Source organism: Plectropomus leopardus, chromosome 19, assembly GCF_026936395.1.
Source record: "Plectropomus leopardus strain MGB_pleo_1.0 chromosome 19, ASM2693639v1, whole genome shotgun sequence".
In the NCBI taxonomy this organism is placed as follows: Eukaryota; Metazoa; Chordata; class Actinopteri; order Perciformes; family Serranidae; genus Plectropomus; species Plectropomus leopardus.
The window spans coordinates 1,391,823-1,411,422 of NC_142194.1; the positions used below are offsets into that span (position 1 = coordinate 1,391,823).

The 19,600-nt window shown below is 40.3% G+C and overlaps 1 protein-coding gene across 2 annotated transcripts in view; it reads left to right on the forward strand.

The window, feature by feature from the left end:
* The window catches only part of grid1b (glutamate receptor, ionotropic, delta 1b), a 620,249-nt gene that overhangs the window by 475,926 nt on the left and 124,723 nt on the right, over window positions 1-19,600 (forward strand). For both annotated transcript variants that reach the window (XM_088069739.1, XM_088069738.1), the window contains exon 5: window positions 16,975-17,028. In XM_088069739.1, the coding sequence (XP_087925865.1) occupies window positions 16,975-17,028 (54 nt within the window). The remainder of the gene's footprint in view (window positions 1-16,974; window positions 17,029-19,600) is intronic.

The window sequence follows — 19,600 nt, forward strand, 5'->3', positions numbered from 1 at the left end:
CTCTCAAAGGTCACCGCGGCAACACTTATAAAAAGCCATACGGCTGCTGTCCTCCTTGTATTTACGCCTCAGAAGTGTCACACGACGGCGACATCAGAGAGAAAGTTTACTGCACAGAAATTTACTGTAAAAGTCCTGCATTGAAAAAGTTTCCGCAGTTTGTAACTTTAATTAGTAAAATGAGATATAAGTAGAAAGTATTTATTATATCTGATCTGATCGGATGAAAAGACGAACAACTTACCACGAGATGGCCCAGACATTTGCAAGAAAAAAATTAAAAGTTACAAGAAAATTACCTGAAAATAAGCCAAACAACATTTTCAAAAAATAGACTTTAAAGTTACTAGAAAATTAAGATAAGGAACAAAAATGATATATAAATGTGATTTTCTGGGCATTTATCCCTGTTTTTGGATATATCAAATTTCTTGCAAAGTTTCCTGCCGGACACTTTTTGCCAAGTTGCTCATTATGTTTTTTTTTTTTCAATATTTTCAAAAGAAATCCAATTAATTTTCTCAGATTGATGTTGATCCAGGTGTGAAAGGGTTAATCTGCTGATGATGTTTGAGCACTTGTTTTTCACTGAGACATCGCTGCATCTCCTGCCAGAATATTCACACAAATAGTGGGTGTTTTTTTTCATGAGATATAAATGTGATTTCTGCTGGAATAACAGGACTAAAAGAGGCTGTTTCAGAGACAGAAAATTTGGATCTTCTGGGTGTTTTTAGAGTTTCATACGTGATACTAAACACAGAAACGCTGAAACCATTTTCTCAAAGTGAAGTCGTGCTCGTGAGTCATGGGAGCACATTGTTAGAGAAGCATGAGGTTTATAATCAGAGAGTAAAGATGATGTGGGAGGAATATTTTATCTAATCAGTTTAGAAGATTTTAAAAGCCAAAAGTTCAAGATTGCTGCTTATAAATGATTCTCGCACACAAACACGTCAGATATGAGCTGCGGAAACTTTTCCCTCCAGCAAACAAGCTCCTGAGCTGCTCAGTCCCACACAGCAGACTGGTTTCACTGGTCAGCTCCCAGTGTCAAAGTGTAGAGTTGTTAGAGAGCGTGGTTAACGTCAGAGTTGCTGTTTGGGCGCGTGGTAATTCAGCTGGTTTCAAAAACTTTATTTTGTTTGTGAGTTTTAAGGGTCTTTTTAAGTTTTTATACTTTAAAATGTTGTTTGGAGAAACTCAGTCACCATAAAACACGTTGTACATTTCCTCAAACCATAAACGTGTTACATTATACGTCAAAACTTTATGCATCTTTATGTTTCACCGCTGTTGTTATTGTTTTTAGGTTTAGGTAAAAAAGCAAAAAAAAAAAACTTGGTTATGGTTATAAAAAGATATTCCGGCCTAAAATACCTGGTATTGTGCATAGTAAAAAGTTTTTTATTAAGATTAATTAAAATGTCAAAAAACACAAATAATTACCGAAAAAACTAATATAACTGACAAAAATCTTAAAGTTAATTCTAGTAAACACAAACAGCAGCTGGGGAAGAAGAATAACAAAAAAATAGATTTAGCAAAATGATCAGGATGTACAGGAAACAAAACTTTTTTTTTTGCAGAACGGATAAGACGGCGTTTGTTTCACCTGTTCACCCTCGTGAGATCAGACGAGCTGATTCGGGCCGCACGTGTTTGTTTGTGTCGATGTAGAACTGTGAAAGTGTAAAACTGTGAAACTGTGTGAGGTTAAAGAAAGAAAAACAAGCAGGCGCAACATTAAATATCTCAACTTACAGTTCTTATTTTTCACCTTTTGCGAGGTGAAAAATTGCTTCTCACACCAGCTGGCTTGTTTTATTTGCAGATTTAGTTTGTGAAGACACAAAACAGCTGTTGATCGTCTCAATTTGGATTTTAGTTGATGAGTTTACAGTAAAAACCTACAGAAGTGAAACAGTTTACCTTTAATAACTGACAGCAATCACATCTGAGAGACGGCAGCGTGACGGTCGATATCTCCAACAGGCCAAACTCACAACGATCCACACCGACAAATAACTCCACCGGTGAGAGGACACTTAACGCGCTTTTTATTATTTTTGCGTGAAACCTCACTTTGAGGATTTATAATTTGAAAACCTTTCAGACTGAAACCAGTTTGTAAAAATATGAGGACGTGTATTTTTAAGCTTCATTCAGAACCTTCAAACAAGCTTTGAATGTAAAAACCAGGACATTTAAATCAGCCCAGGATCTCATTTATTATTATTTATTCATCCGTCATATTAGTTAGCTCTTCAGCCGAAAACTGATGTAACAAAGTGAGAACAGATCTGCTCTGTACCTGCAGCCTGACCACCAACATACAGCCCAACAACAAACAACAAACAAACAAACAAACAAACAACAAAAAACCTAAAAAACAACAAACAACAAACAAACAACAAAAAAACTAAAAAACAACAAACAACAAACAAACAACAAAAAACTAAAAAACAACAAACAACAAACAAACAACAAAAAAACTAAAAAACAACAAACAAACTGGTTGTGTTTCAGCGAGTCACAGTTGCATTTTCAGTGGATTCTTAAATGTGAATGTTTGTTATGCTGTTTGTGGGGATAATAACACAAAAAGTTTTAACTAAAAATAGTTTGAGTTAATGTGATTTAACTTTAAAATTGGATTCAGTTTGTGTGTTTGCAACACAACATTTAGATGAAAAATTGAATAAAAACTAAAAAAAAGTTTTAGTTTATTGGATTAAACTTTGAAATTGGATTCAGTTTGCGTTTTTGCAAAATACTTAGATGAAAAATTTAAGAAAAAGTAAAAAAAAGTTTAAGTTTATGTGATGAAACTTTGAAACTAGATTCGGTTTGTGGTCACATCATTTAGATGAAAAATTGCAGTTTTGATCCAGCGAATGATGATTTAGTGTTTTGTCTTTGTGTCGATGGCGGTTATGAGGAAGTAATGAATAAGAAATGTGTCTGCGGGCACATGTCACAGAATCACAGCGCAGGCGATGCATTATCACTTTAATATTCACTCCAACATTACGCACCGCAGCCAATCGTGATAACGTGTCACACAAGACAAATGGCATCTTTAGGGTCATTTACAAAGTTAATTATTTTCTATCTGTGGAGAGAAACAGTCTCATAAATATCAACAAAATATATAAATACAGATATCATCAGTTTACACGACCGCAGCTCCTCTTCTTCTTCTTCTTCTTCTTCTACTGTGTGAAAGTTCGTCACCATCAAACTGCATCGTGTTTTTTCTGCCTGACGTGCTGTTTACAACATGCAAAGATCAGATGAAGTGAGAGAAAATGTCCTGGAGGAGCTTTATGTTCCCGAGAGGACGACCTCTTATCTGCCTTTACACTCACCGCCCACACACACACACACACACACACACACACACACACACACACACACACACACACACACACACACACACACACTATCGTTGTGGTTTTCGCTCCACAGTGAGGATGTATTTCACTGTAAAAGTTGTCATTTGTAATGATGCTTTCTGACAGATTTCAGTGAGGAAACTTGATTTGAGCTTTCACAGCGTGGTGTGTGAGTGCAGTTATTGATCAGTAAAGTGTTGATTGGGCAGACAGGTTATTGATTTTTGCATCATGTGATGAAGACGGGCAGTGGACGTTCTCGTAGGTGTCATTTCACTAATGCGTCTAAAAAGTGATGACATCAGGTGTCCTCGTCAGGTGATCAGTTTCAGTCTGATTTTGAGGACATTTGGTGCTCCTCCCGAGTTACTTTAGTGCACATGAGCACTATAGGTGGGTTTCCATTAACCCTTAAATTGTGCAAATTGAAATTGCGAATATAAAATACGACCAATGGAAACAAGTCAGTTCGAAAAACTCCCATTTTTATAATGCTATAGTTATTTTGCATGTTGCTGAGATTGCTCCTTTATTTTGAGGTCTGAAGGCAGGCAAATATGATTAAGATAAGATCATCCTTCATTAGTCCCGCAGAGGGGACATTTGCTGCAGCTATGAGGTACAGGATAAGCAGCAAAAGAACAATGCAAATAGCAAAAAGAATAATTGCAAATATGAAAAATATTAAATAACAAAAAACAAGGTGGCAGGTATAAAAAAAAAAAGTGCAAAAATATTAACAAAAATGTACAAGGTCCCAACTCAACAGGCTAGAAAAATGGGGTTGGAGTTTCCATCAGGAGCAGGATGGTAAATAATCTCTTAAAGAATCTAGTTGTGCAGAAAGTCGTCTCAGAGTCAAACTCAAAACCTCGTCTTATAAAAGTGAAACTAGACGCCACCATTGTGTGTTTTTTTGGCAGAACCAGCTGACGGGGTTCAGCACAAAATCTTGACTTTTGGAACAACATCTTGAGATCCAGAAACAGGAATCCTCCGTGTTCTCAGCTTCCTCCTCGTCGTACGTGAACTCTCGCCTCGTGAAGAGCTGCTTTTAGCACAGCTCTCACGGGCTTTCACACTCGCCGAGGAGGAGGACGCGCTCTCTTTTCTCTGACAAAGCGAGTGGGAGACGCCGAGCGCTGGAGGTATCTTGACTCGTCCTGACACGATCAACTTGACCTCGAGTCATTCTCGGCTTCTGGATGGAGGTCATCGTGCTGTTAAAAGCGGCGCACCCTGAAGTTCTGCGACGCCCTGCAGGAGTGTGTACGAGTGTGTACGAATCTTTAACATGTCTGTGTGCTGTGCTGTCACATGTGTGTTGGCAGGAGTGTGTGTGTGTGTGTGTGTGTGTGTGTGTGTGTGTGTGTGTGTGTGTGTGTGTGTGTGTATGTGTTGAGATTCGGTGGTGAAGAAAGAGGCAGATAACACGCTGAGAGCAGAGAGTCATACAGAGCGAGAGGAAGGCGTCAGTCCTCAAAGTCACAAAAACCTCTGAGCTCCGGTCTTCAAATTTCACTTCAATTCCTTGTGCCTTTTACAATTTATTTATTTATTTATTTTTTTTTGCAAATTGCATGACATTTCTTTTTTCATCATTATTCATCATGTTTTTTTCTTGTGCTTTTGAAAGAACTCAAACCATTTTTCTGTAGAAGTTGTAGATGTTTTCTTCTAGTTTTGCAGCGTCGGCACGCTTGTCATTTCTCGTCGTCTCGGGCTTGTCGACTTTGATGAGATTGAAAGTTCATTCAGCTTTTAATCTTCTGCAGACTCAGATGTTTCTCTGTTCATGACGTTATCTTACGGTTAAAAAGATGAGTTTTCTGAAACCATCCATCCATGCTGCTTCTCTGCAGACCCGTTTGTCTTCAGCTTCTTCCTCCAGCTCTTTCTCTGGTGTGTCCTGGGTCTGTCCCAGGGTCTTCTGTTAGTTGGACATGTTCAGAATATGTCCACAAAGACACTGAAACTCCTCCTGCAACAGTCCTTTCAGTATGAAGGATCAGCTCCACATATTCAGCATTGAGTGCATACTTTACATACTCGGCTCTGATTGGGCAGTTTTGTTCTCTTGTCACGTTCGCCGCTCACCATGAAGCAGTTCATCTCCAGAGCGCCGTGTTTCCGGGTGTTGTCTTTCTTATTTGAGTCTCCGTATTTCATCAAAATTACATCACACAGATTGAAAAAACCATTGAAGCTTCTCCATATTTTTTTTTTTTTTTGAAGAGCTTTTCAAAAGGTGCTTTTTCTCTCTGTTTCCAGAGGAAATCAAAAATGTCTAGGGTATCTTCAATTTCAGGATGTTTCTAGGATTTTAAAACATTTGTAGGATTTTAAGAAATTTCTCAGATTTTAGGAAATCAGTGTCTCAGCTGTGTCCTCTGTCGGGGTGTGGGGGATCCTCCTCTGGCTCTTTTTTGATCAACAAGCTCAGTTTTGATGCTGTTTTATGTCTCTGACACTTTATGGAGACTAAAAGGACAAAAACAATTGACAGTGTGAATCACTTTATTTTTATCCTGAATTAGAAAAAGCTTCAGGGGCCATATTTGGGCCATAACTTGTTGTCCGATAGGAAACTTCTTATATTTAGATTTAGGTTTTCTGGTTTCTAGTTTAGAGTGCGTGAAAAAGAAAGAACAGAGGAATAAAGAGCCTTCAGAAGGAGGAAGTCTTTACATCAGAGCGACAAACTCCACTCTACGCCGTTATCAGTGGGTTTTTTTGGGTCATTTCTGGAGCCACTGGTTCCTCAGCGAGCGTCGTCCTCGCGGGTTTGATCCCAGTCTGTTCCATTAACACGCTGTTAAAAGCAGCCTGTCCCCGGTGAGACGTCCACGCTCGCTGCCGCTCCCGCCGCCTGTTAGAGCTTGTTGTCGGGACGATGAAACCCACAGAGAGAGAGAGAGGCAGCAGAGCGTGATATAAACCAGCTAACTCCCTAATCCTCCCGTACTGGACCACTCCGGTCCCCTGAGCTCTGCTGCCGGCTGCAGAAATGAAACAGAAACACTCTGAAACACACAGCAGTTCTTTAGTTCTGCATCTTTAAACATTTAGAGGTTTCTCTCTTCACTGTGCAACAGTTTATTGGATGTTACCAAACACTCTTTGGTACCACACACAGTTTTCTACTTTTTCAGCACATTGGCGCCCCTACAAGTATTGAACAAGGCTTACAAAGTGTTAAACCATATCAGAAATCTCAAGTGGACGTTTAGATTAATGGTTCCAATATTCAATATTTTTTTGAAAATCACAAGAAAACAACAAAATCAGCAATGTGTTATTCTGTCTCTCAGCCGCCACAAGAAAACGTTGGCATTTTACGTTTCTGAAACCACACATATGTAACATTTGTACATTTCATATGTGGCATTGAATTTATAATCTTTGTTTTCCTTAAAAATCACCAAAATTCTTTAAAGGCAAAAAATAGAAAAAAAGTTGCCTTTGAATTTTAAAATTTGCCCCTTTTTTTAGTAAAACTAAAACTAAAAATACAAACAAACCCCCTCCCTTAAAGCCAAAACCCCCCACAAATTTTTAAAGGAAAAAATCAGACGAAAATAAATGCAAAGAGAAAAAGGCTGACATTTTATTTTAGAATGTGTTAAAAATCACAATCAAATTTTACAAGGAAAAAAAAGGGCGGTTAAATAAAAATGCAGACATCTTAAGTTGTATCCCTCTCCCCTGAAGACAAAATAAGGAGTATCGATGGTCGTATCAGCGAATGTATGGTCTTTTAAATTTGCCTGAAAGTCTTGGAAATGTGTTGGTAAAAATGTGTCTGAACCTTGATAGTAAGATAAACATTAAATTATCCTTTAGATTGTCTGTTTGTGTTTAGTAATAATTCCCAAGAGTTTGCTCGGTCCTACATTTCCTCGATGAAAACATCTGCTTGTTCTCGTAAGAATAAAAAACCCCTCGAGTTGTAAAACAGCTACTATAAATAACGTCGTCTTTACCGAGGAGCAGTTCATCCGTCAGTGTCGAGCAGAGTAACCCTGATTCTGTCTCGCAGCTTTCATGTTTCTGGCCCTGCCGATCAATATCTCATCAGCACCCCGTGAGCTTCTCGTGCTGCTGGGGGAATTTAACAAACACTTTATTGTATTCACACAACACGCTTTCTCCCGAAAGGCTGCACCGTCTTCTGTCTCTGTTGTTGTTGGAGGATTTAAAAGCAGCATGATGTCAACAACATTTAGTTCAAAGATATTAACCCTTTATTTAAGTCTCTTTCCATCTTTCCTGTTGTGATAACTGTGTGTGTGTTGATGCATGTGTCCTAAATGTAGTCCAGATTGTGTATTTGAGTGTAATCAGTGAATTTGCAGCTCAGCTCCTACAATAAGTCTAAAATACACTGTGGAAACTAAATAGTTACATTCAGACTGTTCAGGTCCAAAAATGCTCCATTGAAACCCATTCAAACTGACATTTTTGATCCCACAGCCATCAGAGCAGAAAAACAGGACTTGTATTATTTCTGGGTGTCATTCTGGGCTTTTGACTCTGAATTTGTCATTTTGACTATTTTCCACCTGATGAGGTCATTTTGACCATATTTGGCATATGGAGGAAATACATGCTATTTCCACTAGGTGACCTGTCACAGTCAATGTAGCTGCTGATCACTGACATATCCCAGACTGTCAGCAGCTACACTCACACACTGACATATCCCAGACTGTCAGCAGCTACACTCACACACTGACATATCCCAGACTGTCGGCAGCTACACTCACACACTGACATATCCCAGACTGTCGGCAGCTACACTCACACACTGACATATCCCAGACTGTCGGCAGCTACACTCACACACTGACATATCCCAGACTGTCGGCAGCTACACTCACACACTGACATATCCCAGACTGTCGGCAGCTACACTCACACACTGACATATCCCAGACTGTCGGCAGCTACACTCACACACTGACATATCCCAGACTGTCAGCAGCTACACTCACACACTGACATATCCCAGACTGTCAGCAGCTACACTCACACACTGACATATCCCAGACTGTCAGCAGCAAAATTAATGAATATTTGATATGTATGGTTAGGACTGATGCTGTTGTAAAAATTAAGTTGATGAAAGTAGAAAATAATTACTAAATTGTATTATTTTTTAGAGCTTGATTTAAAAAGCACATTTTGTATGCAGAGTGTATGATATGAGTGTGTGTGATATTAAAGCGAGCCCTGAGGGTTAAAGTGTGGCGTTTGTTGATGTAGCATCTGTCAGTGTTTTTGAAAGTTTCTTTAATTAACCTGCAGACCTCACGATGCCTCACGGTGCAGCGTAGAAACTGACAGAAACTCAGAACAGCTTGTATTTGATGACAATATGTCAGACGTGCAAATAAATAGAAGAGTGTCATTGTTGAATATGAAAATGAGTGAGGAAGGTTATTTGTTGCTGCAGGGGGAGAGTCTGAAGGTCTGAGTACAACGAGCTTTTAAACGAAGCGTTTTGAATCTTTTTCTGTGTGAGACTCTCAGAGTCATCACAGGTGTCTCTTTAGAGAAAGTGAGAACAGATTTGAGAGATTTTCTCTGCAGTGTCGACCTGACCGCAGGCTGTGCAGATTCATTTCCTCTGTCCTGTGTTTGATTTACTTATATTTTCCACTTGCCCGGTTCAGACTGGATCTCAGTGTGTGTCTCTCAGCGACCTGCCAGCTGACTGCAGGCGGCTCGTGACTGGACCGCGATTGGCTTCCAAAGTAGTTAAAATGCCTCAAAGTCCTGCTGGTGCATGGAGGTGTTAAAGTGAGAGTTAACCCTTTACAAGAAGTTGCAAGAAAATTACGTGAACATAAGTAGAAAAGAAAAAAATACTTGAAAATAAGCTATATATGTTTTTTATGGGGAGGAGGCAATTTGTGGCCCAAAAAATAGCAAGAAAATAGAAAAAACAAGAAAATTACCTAAAAATAAGCACACAAAAAAAGTGCAGAAAATTGAAAGATTATATGTAAAAGATTTTTTCTTTTCTGTAACATAATTTTAAATAATTATCATGATTGCGTTTTTTTTCTTCGTTTATGGATAATTTTCTAATAATCCTCCCCCTTTTTTACAACAAATTTTCTGGTCATTTTCTTCATCACCTTTTACTTATTTCACACAATTTGTGGACCATTTCTTGTCTAGTTGGTCATTGCCTTTTTTCCCAATGCTTTTGCAAGAAATCAATATCATTTGTTCAAACTTCAAAGGGTTAAATTGCTTAGAAGAGGCATCTGAATGCAGTACAAGAAAGCTGATGTCAAAGCAGCTTTTGAAGGGTTAAAGGTATTAGCCAACGGGATATTTTGTGAATCCAGTGCTGCTGGATGCAGTGTTGTTCATTGAACGTGCTTCTGGTGAACTTTTAGATTTATCCTTCAAATATATTGCTTTACCAGTGAGGAGGAGACAAACCTGAAGTGTTTTTCTGTCAAATATTACACTGTAAATGTATGTAAGTATGTATGTATAAGTATATAGACTTGGCATCTCCTACTTGTAGATATAACACCTGTAATATTAACCTTTACTTGAGCACACTTTGGAACATGCCTCACCTCTGAAGGTTGGTGTTATTTTAAACAGCGTGCCTTATTAAACGCAGCCTGTCTCACAGCTACATCTCATTGCTTACATTTCAGTTTCTGCCACTGTGGGCACAGAGATCTGTAATATCTAACTATTACATGCTATTACATGTCATCCCTGGAGGCGTGAGACGTGTGTCGCTGTTAATGATCAGTGTGGGCGGAGAGGAGACAGAAACACGATGCAGAAAACACCTCAGAGGAAACAGCAGAATAAAAATGTATCCAGGGGTATTTTTACACAATATCAGAACTTGCAGAACATATTAAACTCATCATTCCCTCCAGACATACTGTAGTATATAAAATGTAATATCCAAAACATTTCTTATGACTGCAGTTTTACTTTTCGCATTGTGTGAGAACACCAGCAGGAGTGTGTGTACACAAACAGGAAGCCACGCCTGAAAGCTTTTCCAGAGCGCTGCAAGTGATGCAAAACTCCACAGGGCATCTTTTCCAATATCAGAGCCCCAGATGAGTGCACATAAAAACACGCAGAGCAGTGATACTCAACTGACGCCCCGTGGGCCAAATCTGCCCCCGAAAGGGTGCAGGGCGGCCCACCGATCATTTTCTAATTCACAATAAAAAATAAAGTGATTCACACTGTGAGTAGTTTTTGTCCTTTTAGTCTCCATCAGGCGTCAGAGACATAAAACAGCATCAACATAGAGCTTGTTGATATGAGAAACATCCTGAAATCCTACAAATGTCCCTAAAATCCTGAAATCCTAGAAACATTGTACAACCCTTATAACATACAAAAACCCAAGAAATGTTCTAAAATTAGGAAATATGTAACATTTCCAGAAACCCCCTAAAATCCACATGTCTTAAAGTTCCAGAAATGTCCTAAAATCTTGGAAATGACCTAAAATCCTAAAAACATCCTCAAATCCTAAAAACCAGAACAATCCTCAAACATATCAAATTTCCTAGAAACATCCGAAAACACAGAATTGTCCCAAAATCCTAGAATCGCCCTAAAATCCTGGAAACATCCAAAAGTCTGGAAATGTCCTTAAATCCCTGAAATGTCCAAAATCCTGGAAAGTTTAGTGTCAGTGCTGATGTGGATTATTGAAATAAAAAAGCTGAAACTTTCTAATATCACGTTAGCTCATTCTGTGGATTTTGGATCTCACACAGACCGAAGTGAGACCTGATTTTTGCGCTACAGAAAAGGTCATTAAAGTGTCCATGAATCTTCCTCTGGGGACCATGCGTCTCTAGGACACACCTCATACCTCAGTGTGTTGGACAGACGGACACAGAGTCTCCGTCTTCAGTCCCCGGGACACAAAGTAGAATTTCATCCTGAAAACAGCTGAAATGTGACACTTGAGTCTCAGTCTGGTCGCTCACTGCGTCTCGTCTCTTTGACTCGTCTGACGAGGTCGCAGCTCGACCGCGACCCCTCACGCTGCAGCGGACGGCTCCGGGGGACGGGCGGGGACGATGACGATGATGAAGGCTGACTCACATGACTGACAGCGACACAAATGTGTGAGAAGCTCAGCGAGTGAGAGCAGAGAGCCAGACGACCGCAGGCCTGAGGATGTGACTGTAAACACGCCGTCCTCTTCAGACTGTTAGCCTTTTCTCCTCCTCAGATTCGTGACGGAGCATGCGGGTCAGACCGCTCCGTCTCTACGTCCGTCTGAGGAATAAAGACAGCAGACAATAGAGACAACATGTCACTGCAGGAGACGTCCGCAGTATTTTTTACCAGCCAGAGATATGATGAAAAGCTGCAGACATCCAGACAGTCGAGCACGCTCACTCTTCACCACAGCACGCTCACTCTTCACCAGAGCACGCTCACTCTTCACCAGAGCACGCTCACTCTTCAGAGCACGCTCACTCTTCAGAGCACGCTCACTCTTCACCAGAGCACGCTCACTCTTCACCAGAGCACGCTCACTCTTCAGAGCACGCTCACTCTTCAGAGCACGCTCACTCTTCACCACAGCACGCTCACTCTTCACCAGAGCACGCTCACTCTTCAGAGCACGCTCACTCTTCAGAGCACGCTCACTCTTCACCAGAGCACGCTCACTCTTCAGAGCACGCTCACTCTTCACCACAGCACGCTCACTCTTCACCAGAGCACGCTCACTCACCAGAGCACGCTCACTCTTCACCAGAGCACGCTCACTCTTCAGAGCACGCTCACTCTTCAGAGCACGCTCACTCTTCACCACAGCACGCTCAGTCTTCACCACAGCACGCTCAGTCTTCAGAGCATGCTCACTCTTCAGAGCACGCTCACTCTTCACCACAGCACGCTCAGTCTTCACCAGAGCACGCTCACTCTTCAGAGCACGCTCACTCTTCAGAGCACGCTCACTCTTCACCACAGCACGCTCACTCTTCAGAGCACGCTCACTCTTCACCACAGCACGCTCACTCTTCACCAGAGCACGCTCACTCTTCAGAGCACGCTCACTCTTCAGAGCACGCTCACTCTTCACCAGAGCACGCTCACTCTTCAGAGCACGCTCACTCTTCACCACAGCACGCTCACTCTTCACCAGAGCACGCTCACTCTTCAGAGCACGCTCACTCTTCACCAGAGCACGCTCACTCTTCAGAGCACGCTCACTCTTCACCAGAGCACGCTCACTCTTCAGCGCACGCTCACTCTTCACCACAGCACGCTCACTCTTCACCACAGCACGCTCACTCTTCAGAGCACGCTCACTCTTCACCAGAGCACGCTCACTCTTCAGAGCACGCTCACTCTTCACCGCACGCTCACTCTTCACCACAGCACGCTCAGTCTTCACCACAGCACGCTCAGTCTTCAGAGCATGCTCACTCTTCAGAGCACGCTCACTCTTCACCACAGCACGCTCAGTCTTCACCAGAGCACGCTCACTCTTCAGAGCACGCTCACTCTTCAGAGCACACTCACTCTTCACCACAGCACGCTCACTCTTCAGAGCACGCTCACTCTTCACCACAGCACGCTCACTCTTCACCAGAGCACGCTCACTCTTCAGAGCACGCTCACTCTTCAGAGCACGCTCACTCTTCACCAGAGCACGCTCACTCTTCAGAGCACGCTCACTCTTCACCAGAGCACGCTCACTCTTCACCAGAGCACGCTCACTCTTCAGAGCACGCTCACTCTTCACCAGAGCACGCTCACTCTTCAGAGCACGCTCACTCTTCACCACAGCACGCTCACTCTTCACCACAGCACGCTCACTCTTCAGAGCACGCTCACTCTTCACCAGAGCACGCTCACTCTTCAGAGCACGCTCACTCTTCAGAGCACGCTCCCTCTTCACCACAGCACGCTCACTCTTCACCACACCACCCTCCCTCTCCACAGCACGCTCACTCTTCAGAGCACGCTCACTCTTCACCACAGCACGCTCAGTCTTCACCAGAGCACGCTCACTCTTCAGAGCACGCTCACTCTTCAGAGCACGCTCACTCTTCACCACAGCACGCTCAGTCTTCAGAGCACGCTCACTCTTCACCACAGCACGCTCAGTCTTCAGAGCACGCTCACTCTTCACCAGAGCACGCTCACTCTTCAGAGCACGCTCATTCTTCCACAAATTGCAATAAATCAGTAAATTTATCAAATTTGTCTTAGAAATCTAGAAAATATTGTTTAGGGAAAAAAGAAAAAAGCTTGGGAGAAAGATAAATGTATAATTATCATAATTATTATAATTATAAGAATTAAAATTATGTTACTTAATTGTTGATAAACTGGAATTATTATATATTATGAGTTTTTTACTTTCTTTTTTTAACTAATTTTCATGCAAATTAATTTCTTTCTGATATTTGCGTCTTTGTTTATTTCTCGTCGCCTTCTTCCCATGTTTCTTAATAATAATAATAAATCAATCTGAGGTTTCTAAGGGTTACGTCACTGATAAAACATGCAAAACAGCTTTACTTTTAATTATGTGTGATATAGATATTATAAGCGTGTGTTTTGACGTGTATTAACCGAGTGTGCAGCGCTGGTTGTTACATTAATTTGACCTGTCGTGTCTTCAGTGTCTGAATTATGATTATCGGGCTAAAATTATCATCTTTAAAATTCTTTACTCTAAACTGTCTAATTAATATGTTTTTCCTGTTGGAGGTTTATAGTCATACACGCGGTGCAGTGAGGAGGTTGTTTTCCCCCGAGGTTTGTGCAGTGTGTAGTTGTGTGTAGTTGTGTGTCAGTGTTTGGTGATCTGGAAGCCAAATGAGGACCTGTTAGAAGACATCTGGCCGACTGAAGCCCTGAAGACAGTGAGACATGACACACTTGTGTGTGTGTGTGTGTGTGTGTGTGTGTGTGTGCCCTGCTGCAGACACACAGCTGCTGTATATATATATATCTTATTTTGTATTATTTCCTAAATATTCTGAATGCTTTTTTAGGCATTTTCTATTTTCAACCATAAACGACTTTTTTTTTTTGCAGAGAAGAAAACTCTAGAAAAAGCCAGTAAACGTTAAAATACTCTTTTTACTTTTTAAAATTTTTTTTTTTTTTTTTTTTGGCAACAGCAGTGACAAAGCTCATATGTGGCTCGCAGGAGCCATAAAATTAATCCTTAATTTGTTTTTTTTATTAAAATGTGCTTTCTTTGCTTTTAAACACTGAGCTCCTCCTGCAGATTTATAATAATATAATTATTTATGTAAAAACAACTAAACTGCTTATAAATATAGTTTTCTATTCATCCTAACACAGAAATTAAAAAAAAATATGTTTATGAGGGTTAAAAAAAGAAGCTTAAAACAGTAAAAACACCCTTCTGTATGGTTCAGCATATTTTGTTTTATGTCCCATGATAAAATATTCTCAACACTTTTTTGGCATTTTCAGCATTTTCATTTTCATGTTAAAAAAAAACTCTATTTCAGATAGTTGTTCTCAAGGTAAAGAAGTTATTTCCATGTAGTGTTCACTTTTTTTAAGTTATTTTTTTGGCAACAGCAGTGAGCCATAAGTCCAACCAGCTTGTTATTAACTCTTTAATTTTTATTAACATGTGCTTTCTTTGCTTTTAAACGCTGAGCTCTTTCTGCAGATTTATAATCAGTTAAGACAATGAAATAACATTTCTATGTAAAAAACGTTCATAAATATAGTTTTCTCATCATCCTAACACAGAAAATTTAAAATGTAGATTCTTTATGAGGTTTTGAAAAAAAGAGGGGAAAAAAAAGTTTGACAGTATATACACCCCTCTGCACTCAGAATGGTTCAGCCCGACTCCCCTCAGCTTTAAGTCCCATTGGAAGTTTCCACTTCCTGTTTGCCAGTTTGAACAGCAGCAGGTAAAGTAACAACAAACAATTCATCAGTTTAAGTTACAAACAACCAGAACTGAAACATATTTTTACTGGAATGAATCGATAAAGAAAATGAATTTAAAATGAGTTCAGCAGTGAGATGATGACAGCATGTTACCGCGTGAGCGTGTCACTGATTGTTATCATGTGTGTAAAAACATGCTAATGTTAGCAGTTAGCTCAGATCAAAGCTGATTTTAACAGTTAAAGTCTGTTGTTGTTTGATGGCTAGCAGAAAGTTTAACCCTTTTTTTAAATTTCAGGTAACACTTACTCTGCATCTGTTATTTAAACATTCACTGAAACATGAACATTAGCTTGGTTGCATGCAGGTATTAGGATGACCATGAAGTGCATGTTCTTTTTTTAATATGTTTATTATATTTTGGGGGTAATTTTGTTTTATAAAATTATTTTTTAAGGATAATTTTGTGTTCTAGTTGTGAAACATTGATTGCTTTTTCATTTTTATTCTTACTATTTTGATTATTGTTTTTCTATTTGATGGTTCATCAGATTTAGAGGCTGCTTCACTGCACCAGCCAAAACTATCCATGATAGGATATTGACAATGTAGGAGCACCATAGTGAAGATGTAAGCATAAAAGCATATATTATTACTACTTTCATCTTCCACTCCGCCCCTGGTATACATATATATATATGTTTTTTTATGTAAAGATTAGATGTGTGTTAAGTGTTCCAACCATGCTGTATGTAAAAAACTATTGGTTAAATACATTTTTGAGAATGTGGCATCTGAACTACTGAATAAAGAGGAAAGTGTTGAATTTATACCCTAAAAGGGTAATATGGAGATACAGTCCTTAATTTGTAAACTGAAGGTCACATTAAAAAAAAAAAATAATAAAATAAGATTATAAATTATTAAAATTATTAACTTTAAAAATATAAAAGCACTTAAAATGTATTACTATTATTATTATTTGTTATTATTATCATTATTATTATTATTATTTTGGCCTGAATACATGCATACATATAAACTAGCAACGACTAATTTATCGAAATACTTACATGTCCTGTCCATTTAATTAGCCCTTTAACCCCTAAATTTTAGGGGTTAAAGGGCTAATTAAACATATCAGTTATCAGAGGTTTAAATGACTTCCTATGAGGATGGATTTCATGCAGTGTTTGCATTATTTTGTCCACCCCTGTGCATTTTAAACTCTGCAGTCAGACTCTGCGTGTGAGTGCAGGACGACCTGCAGAACTTGTGCAGCTCGGCTATCGTCTGCAGGACGCTGCATGTTATCACACGGCAGCAGAGGACCGGACGAGCCCCGGGCGCGTTGATAAGTGCAAACCGCTCGCTTCGCTCTCCCTGAAAAGCTTTTGTCGCTCGACATTTTGGCGGGACAACCCGTCACAGAAACTGCAGAGGCTTAGTTGTTTTTTGGGGAGTGAACTTTTCAAACAGGCGCTCGCAGAAAGGACACAAGCGGGAACAAAAAGCAGACAAAGCGAGCTGCTCCTCCGTGATCCGGGCGGAGCAGCAAGATCTCAGCAAATGCTGCATCATGTTCTGCAGATCAGAGAGTGAACAAATTAACTTATTAACCCTTTGTGTCTCTTTTCTTCTCTCTGCGTGTCTGCAGGCGGTGGAAACAAATCTGGCCTCCAAAGACAGTCACTGGGTGTTTGTCAATGAGGTAAGAACATGTGACGCCACACTCTGTCAAACATTACTGATGACAGTGATATTACCACGAATCTGAGTATCTGTAGTAAATAGTGGTTAAAAATATGGACATAATAAATTCCATCTGCAGGCTGCATCAGTTTACAAAAATACTTATTATTACCAGTGTTATACCAGTGTAACAAAACAAGCACGCAAGTAATAATAAATAATCATCCTTTCAAGGGTATTTTTTTAGCTACATGTAGCTGCTTTTCATGTGGTATTGTCCCATTAAAAAGCAGATGGTTTTTACCAAGAGCGCTCTGTGTTTCTACATTTTACCATGAGCCTTTTTTTGCCTAAACCTAACGATGGATGCCTTCCTTCCTAAGCCGAACCATCGTGACGTGTCAATATGTGTAAACATAACCACGTGCTGCTTCATCCCACCATGTGTGTCTGTTAACATCACGGTGACGGCTTCCTGGAGCGTAAACAGCCGACGCAGAGTGACAGCGGCGGTGTTGGAAAAGCGGCTGTTTTTTGCTCAGTTAAGATATTTACAGCAGTGATGGTGATGGTGCCACATAAAAGCGATTATATTTTACTGAGACATCGCTGCGTTCCTGCTAGTGCCACAAGCAGATGGTTTTCACCTCCACTTCACTGTTGTTGTTGTTGTTGTTGTTGCTGTTGTTGTTGTTGTTGTTGTTGCTGTTGTTGTTGTTGTTGTTGTTGTTGTTGTTGTTGTTGTTGTTGCTGTTGTTGTTGTTGTTGTTGTTGTTGTTGTTGTTGCTGTTGTTTTTGTTGTTGTTGTTGTTGTTGTTGCTGTTGTTGTTGTTGTTGTTGTTGTTGTTGTTGTTGTTGTTGTTGTTTTTGTTGTTGTTGTTGTTGTTGCTGTTGTTGTTGTTGTTGCTGTTGTTGTTGCTGTTGTTGTTGCTGTTGTTTTTGTTGTTGTTGTTGTTTTTGTTGTTGTTGTTGTTGCTGTTGTTGTTGTGGTTATTACTGTGTTGTTGGGCACCAAAATGAGGTATTTGAAGCCAGAACACAACTTTTCTTCATATCTGATATCCATATATACCATATAAGTGTTCTTTTATGCCTTAAACTAGCCGCATGTTAACCGAAGCATCGTTTAAAGTTCAGAAACATTTACTTTTGGGATTGTGTTGCTAATAAAGCGCACTGAGAGGACTGAGACATTTTCCGTTTTTTATTTGGTTCAGACGTCCGCACGCTTCAGATCAAACCGGCTGCACCGGCTGGTATGAACCTGACTTACAGTAAAAGTCTCTTTAAAAGCGACGTCTCGATCTCAGGTGAACTCAAGGTTGTTTTCCAACCACATTAGCTCAAATTCTGATTTTAAAGAAGTCACTGATGGCTGCATTAATTACAGCTGATTGTGAGTGCGAGCAGAGCACAAAGGCTGCTCGCTGACTTTGAATAAAAAAAGCATAAAAAGCCGTGCGAGTTCAAGAGCACCTTCCTGTGTGTTTGTTCCCGTCCAGGATAAAAACACAAGCTGCGAAGCCTTTGGTGTCGCTTCTCTGGCGGCTGCCCTTTTCTTTTTCCCCCCTCGGCTGGGTTTCCGCCAGCGTGGGCGACTTTCCATGCTGGAAGTCAAATTGAAATGAGTGGGGGTGAAAAGAGAAAATGACAGCAGCCTCCACCGCAGCTGGGATCGTGTTAAATCCCAAAATACTGACATCTCCAGAGCACAGCGAGTCCTCTGACTCCTCGTGCCAAGAGCTTGTGAGCTTGTTTTGTTTTTAGATGATCTCTCCTGCTTAATTCCTCGTTCGGCTTCCAGTATCAATACCCAGGCATCTCTGCAGCCAATTAACCGAGCTGACAACGATGTTAACGGCATAATTCAGAGGGAGACTGTCATCTGCTGGAGGCCGAAAATCTCCCAGCTCACTTTCAATGCCAGATTTTCTTCTTCTTTCTTTTCCTCCCAGCTCGCGACCAACCTCCTAATCCACTTTAAATTCTCTGCTTTGTTTCAAAGTCATCGTTTAACTAATTATACTCTGAGATTTTAATTAACCTAAAGAGTGAAACTGTGTTCAGAGTCCCCCGAGTGGCTCATTCGGCAGAGTCTGTTTTTGGCGTGTAAAACCTTGTTTATGATCAAATACATTTTATTGATAAATGTGCGTTTGTGCTGGTTTCATTTCAGGAGCGTAGCGCGAGCGCGGCGTAACATCTTGTACTCGCTGAAGGCGTCTCTTTCATCAGCAAAGTCTTTAAATCATTCAGAATTGTTCAGCTATTTTAGCGCTTTTATTTCCACCTCCTACCTCCTCACGTCTTCCCTCCTTCGCTCCAACTGTTGATTTTGTCAAAAAACACAATAAAAGAAGATGAAAAATACATTCAAAGTAACCTTCGAAAACAAAAACTGTCATGAACACCTTCAGGCTTTTATCTGATGCCAAAACAGTTGAAATGTTCTCACTCTCAGAGTGATTCAGACTGCATGAGGCGTTTTTCAGTGAATCGACTTTATTGTCCCCCCTGAAGTCAGCATGACCCAAAATCATCGAGGCGATAGTCAGATCACAGGCAGCACGTTTTCATCTCAGTTCATCAGA